Consider the following 5,813-nt stretch of genomic DNA (forward strand, 5'->3'; position numbering starts at 1 on the left):
ATGGTTTTTGCAGCTAAAAAAATCGTCTGAGAATGACCGTGGCACTACTCTCATTTTGGAGAGAATCATCACCACATGCTTCAAAGAGAGCTTTGATGCCAGAAATGTCGGAGATTTGGCATTTGTCAAGGTGATCATCGATCCTGCAGCGAATGATCTCGCTTCCATCGTTCCAACTCCAANTCAAGACGATGATAGTTCCACGGACTTTAAACGCAAGCGTCGATCACTTGATGCGTCAAGGATGAGGGCCAAGAGACAATCGGATAATTTGGTGCATGACTTCCTTGATCGGGACACGTTCGTTGGCGAGGTTCCAGATATACAGGACAGCACCGTTCAGAGGGACCTTGAAGCACTGTTTGGTCAATCCTCATCAAGACAGCTCTCCAATGCGAATCTAGGAGTCAATGGGGGTGAACAGTTTCCCATTTGCGTCGGCAAGTCTGGTGCTATGCTTCAACTGAAACCAATAAAAATTAAATCTGGAGGCCAAGCGGATCCCAAACAAGTCTCTGACTGCTCCTCCATAAAGACTACTCCTCGCCCAAGTGATGAGGTCTTGAATAACAAGCCAGGTACCGAATCCGCAGTCACAAACACCCAAACAACAACAACCACTACCAAAGCAACAACTTCAACACCAACTCAAAAAAGCACTACAAAAAAACAATCAACCAATTCAGCCACAATTTCCGCGAAATCACCCACAAGGTTGCCAGCTGGAGAAACTTCTGCTGATGGTTCTAATGCTAGCGAACCTAACGCCAACGACGAACCGGAAGCGGAGACTAATTCTAATCCAGGTGAGCTTGAACCTTGAATCATCACATTTCGTTCGATTCGATATTAGAAAGTATTCTTTCATCTTTTTTAGATACCAGAATTAACGAACCCGTGGTTGAACCTGAGACAGAAAATGTTGGGGTGATCATTGTGCCAAGTTTCGTTCAGGTCTGCATTGCCATGATCGCAATTCATTCGCTCATGCTCAAGCCTTGATTGCGGTTTCCTACTTGGCATACGAGAATATTTGACAAGCAAACTCATTGCAGATGATGTGATAACATAAAGCGAAATTGAGATCCGATCTACATAAATGATGTTCGTTTAAATTTCTTTTGTATATAATAGATATACAGCATAATTAGTGCGAATTTTGAACACTTATTAGCGTTTGGTCTACAGTGTAATTTGTACTGTGAAGTCTGCGAACGGAGGTTGGCAAGGAACAGCTGTTAAGAATTGTCGAATAAGCCTTTCACAAATTGACCTTTTTTCCATCAAAATTGATTGAGTATAACTGTCATTTTATTAAAGATTCCACATACACTTGGCACACCTTAACAGTTGATATGCATTATTGCCCCCTATTACATGATCATCATGGACATTACTTTGCATATCCCATGAAACTGGAAAGGCCAAGCCTAGGGGCCCACATTCGGAGACTTGTACTCACGAACTTCAAGGCACTCAGGAGAAATGTCCAAAGTTTTGTAGTAAGCACAACATAAAATTCAAATTTTCGGCCTGCTCTTGGTCAGCTATCTAAGCTTTTGACAATATAACTTTGATATCAACCATTTTACAAGTAAAGGATATAAAACTGACCTACCTTTCATTGGAGAGATCTACATTCGTTATATGATAACTTAAATTCGAAAAGTGGCTCAGAGTTGGTATGACCAAGAGCAGGCCCATTTAGCGGGAAGCTCGTTAACAGTCCATATTTCTAGAAGTTCGTGGTCTAATGCAGATTGAAAACGTTGTATTGATGAAAGTGTAAAGCACTTTGAATGGAAGCATTTGGAATGAAAAGCCGTTTCTCCATCAGAAAACGTACTACATCAAGATGTGAGCCGGACCTAGAATGTTTGTTCAGTGCTTCTCAAGGCTATATCCCCTAGAGACCCTGAATGCAGAGACGCGCGAGGTTCGGCAGGAGGCGCCACTTAGCTGAATTGAGAAGAACTAAAAAGGATTTCCAAGCCTATTTTGAAGTAATATACTTTAAGTAAGAGTACCATTAAGAGAAATAATGAGAAATCCTCACTATTCCCTTGAAGAAACACAACTTAGGTAATACATGAAAAGGGGAAAGCAAGTTTGATTGTTTGTTTAAATTTTCAACTCTCTGATTTCCATCTTGTTCCGATATTTCAATGGTATAAAGGGCTGGAATATATTATCAGACATTGAAAAAGAGCCTTCAAACATGTTGGATACCTGGCTCTTTCATTCATCATGTCACAAAGCAATCACCAGGGTGCATCAATAATTATGACCACCTTGCTATTGAAGTGCGTAAGTCCAACTTGTTACTGGCACACTGAAATTGAAGAACGTGACGAGTGCATTTATTGAGATTTATTGTTCGGACAATTTTTTATGGTATGTAAGATTTTTTTCCCGTGGATCAAAAGGTTAGGTTTTAACAAACGTTGAATTTATCATAAAAAGGCTATCCATATAATGCAATTGAAATTGGCGAAAGGTGCAGTTTAACGCATAACAAAAAGGGCAAAAAATACAAAGAAAAAAGCAAAATGCCGATGTTTTTAACTGCATTTTTGCCTTTTGTCTTTGTAACAAAATCATAAGCAAAATGATGAAAGAGCAAAAAATGCGAAAAGCCAAAATGAAATAGGAAATGAAATAGGGACACCAATTTTCTCTATAAGTGTGCTCATATTTCTCTTATTTCTTATATTCTTAAATTCTCAATATTATGTATATTACACATTATTTCTTATTTCTTACCTTAAATGGGCCTGGCAGTCAAGGCTAAATATGCAAGTGAACCTGGTTACCAAAACAAAAACTGAAGGCCTGCTTTGGACGGAAATTTTATGTAAATGATGCCAATGTTGGACACTAACCTTGCCAGCCCGATGGTGAAGGGCTTGGTTTCAGGGAACAAGCTGTACTGTGGGGACTTCATTGTGGGGGAGTTCACTCCTGGGGAAGTTTTATGTTGGGGGAGTTTACTAAGGTGCAGTTTATTGCGGGGGAGTTTGTCTTTGGGAGAGTTTACTGTTGGGAAAGTTTGATCTAGGGGAGATTGACTGGTGAAAAACTACAGTGGGAGATTGCCGTGGGGGAAACAGATGGCCACCGAATGGGGCAACCGTGTATTCCTCTTGTGAGTGCTTTTGTGTCACTTGACACAGAAGATATTAGTCATTCTTGGCACGGCATGGTGTCATTGGGAAGGATCCCGGAGACGTTCCCTGATCCCATACCGTCATCTGTGCTTATTTGCAAAAAGACAAGAACCGTACAATTGGATTTAGTCAAAATGTTAGCCAATGGGTTTGCAATCACTTGAAGTGTAGAAAGCAAAGGGGGGAGCTCCGCAAACAAGTTTCTCCTTTTACTCCTGTGACTTGGAGAGTGCCTCAAGCAAGCATTTTGGGGCCGCTTTTATCCCTGATTTATGTAAATGACCTTCCAATTGTGACACCATTTAAAACCGCCATGTATGCGAATAATACCACTCTTCAACAATTTGGTAACGATCTCGAAACAATGCGAGGGCAATGTACTTTATGATTGGGTGATCTGGTTGAATGGTTCGAAGCAAACAAATTCTTGATCAATCTGGAAAAGACCAAACTCCTACTATTTGATGGTCTTCGCAAAAAGGGTTAAGCAACGGGAGTCAAGTTGAACAAATTGGGTTGGGGAGCAAAGAAACCGCAATAAAGTTTGTTGGTGTATATTTAGATCACAAACTGTCGTAGAAAAAACCATGTGAAAGAGGTCGGAAAACGAATTAGACAGACCCTATTTTCATTGTTTATGGCAAAAGATGCCCAACCATAAAATCTTCGATTGGTCCTATACAACACTCTGATAAAAAGCAAGAAGAATTATTGCATTAAATTTTATAGCTATAGCTCAACATTGGACAGCTTACTGACTCTGCAAAAAAACCCATCAGATCGATTGTCCGTGCAAAGACGAAAGCCCAAACCATTGCATATTTAAATAAAAATCAAACTTACACCTAAAGGATCTAGGATTAGTTGCTTGGTTAAAGTGTGTTTATCTTTCCTTGAAGGGATCAACCCCTAAAATTATTAACACATTTTCATATAAAGTACGAAGGGGAGAAGAAATTTACGTTAACCTGCCATTGGCTCTCAAAACTTGGCTGCAAAAGCTACCAGAGTACTCTTGCGCGAAAACATGGAATTAAATTCAAAGGAGGAATAATATTAAGTTCGACCTGCTGTTAACTTCGAAGTGATGGATAGGCGTGTTATTAATTAGCTCATAATCAAGTGTTGTTACGGTTAAATGATCTTTGTCGTGTAAAGGATCCGGGCATCCCTAAAGTGGGTGTACACAAAGTTAATGACTATTCGCAGCAGGTCTCAGTGATCTAGCAGTTTCTTACTCCTGAAAACATTTCCGAATTGAAAAGCCTTTTTAGGAATGTCTAGTCAACTCTCATCGTTTTCCTCAAATAGAGCGATGGTCTCAGCACCACTTCGTGGGTTATTGATGACCAAAGTCCAATTTTAATGGCTCGAAGAGCACCAGAAGGCTTTTGAACGAACTCAATTGTATGAGGCTATTCGTAGCCGGAATTCCTTGGAACCACTTCCCAGCTCCCAACTTGGCGATCTTTTTCGCAAGGAATTGGACAGATCGAGCATTGATGAAAGCGGCTTAGAGCTATGGACTTGTTCCCATGGCGATAAGAAATCAGGTCTTAAACCGCATGCATCTTTCTAATCAGGAGATTGTTCGGACTAAAGCTGGATCCCTTGGAACTGTGTTCTGGCATGGTATGATGAACGAGATTGTGTAAACGGTGAACGCTTGCAGCTAGTGCCAATTCTATCGGCCAAGCCAGGCAAAGGAATCCATGTTATCTGACAGCCCTACCAAGTTTCCGTTTGAAATGGTGGGCACGGATGTTTTTGAATTTAGTGGTCAACATTTTCTCGTCTGTGTTGATAGATAAGTTGGTTGGCCTCAGATGGATTCATATCGTAACTCTTCAAATGCAAGACAGGTTATTTCAAACCTCGGCAGATTCTTCAGTTCCCATCCTCAACTTCCTCAGACACCGAGGCCTCAACATCAAAATCTTCATTGATAAGAATATTTTCATGGTGTACCAGGTTTACAACCAGAGGAACATTAGATGGACTGGATGACCGAGGACGATGGATGGTTTTAGGGGTACTGGGATCTGAAGGGAAGAAGATGCCACCTTACTTTTTCCATGAGGGCGACGATGTTGGCAGTGACACCTACTACCCAGTGCTAACTTTCTCTATCCTCCAATGGATCAGAGTCAATTACCCTGAGGGTAACTATGTGTGGTAGCAGGATGGTGCACCTATCCACACGGCGGTCGAAATTCAGAAGTTCTGCAACGACTGCATGGTCAACTTCTGAACGCTGAGCTTGTCAGATATCAACCCCTTTGACTTTTAGGGTGCGGTGCCACCAAGAGCAAGACCAATGTCACCCCTCACCTCAAACAGGACTGGCTCAAAGCCGCCATCGCCAAGGAGTGGGACGCCTACCTCAAGGAGGGAATCCGGGACGCCTATGGCTCTTTCCGCCCTGGTATCGAAGCCTTCATCCAGGCTATAGCGCTAATTAGCGCTAATGGTGGCCATATCAAGTGAATCGTTTTCTAAGACGATAAATTACCTTTCACTATGTTTTTGTTCAACTGCATTCAGCCGTTTAAAAGTTATTGAAAAATTCGTACGATTCATACCTAATCGCTCATTTATGCTCAAGCACTATGTACAACATCTTTTACATATTAATGTGCCATGACC

General features: G+C 41.3%; 1 protein-coding gene across 1 annotated transcript in view; it reads left to right on the forward strand.

Moving 5' to 3' along the window:
- The window catches only part of LOC131881712 (uncharacterized), a gene marked incomplete in the record, with an annotated part of 5,586 nt that extends 4,429 nt beyond the window's left edge, over positions 1-1,157 (forward strand). The window contains 2 exon segments of the mRNA XM_059228655.1: positions 189-806; positions 878-1,157. Coding sequence (XP_059084638.1) covers positions 189-806; positions 878-1,002 — 743 coding nt within the window.
- Positions 1,158-5,813: the final 4,656 nt, after the last annotated feature.

Source organism: Tigriopus californicus, chromosome 6 (genome assembly GCF_007210705.1).
Source record: "Tigriopus californicus strain San Diego chromosome 6, Tcal_SD_v2.1, whole genome shotgun sequence".
Classification (NCBI taxonomy): domain Eukaryota; kingdom Metazoa; phylum Arthropoda; class Copepoda; order Harpacticoida; family Harpacticidae; genus Tigriopus; species Tigriopus californicus.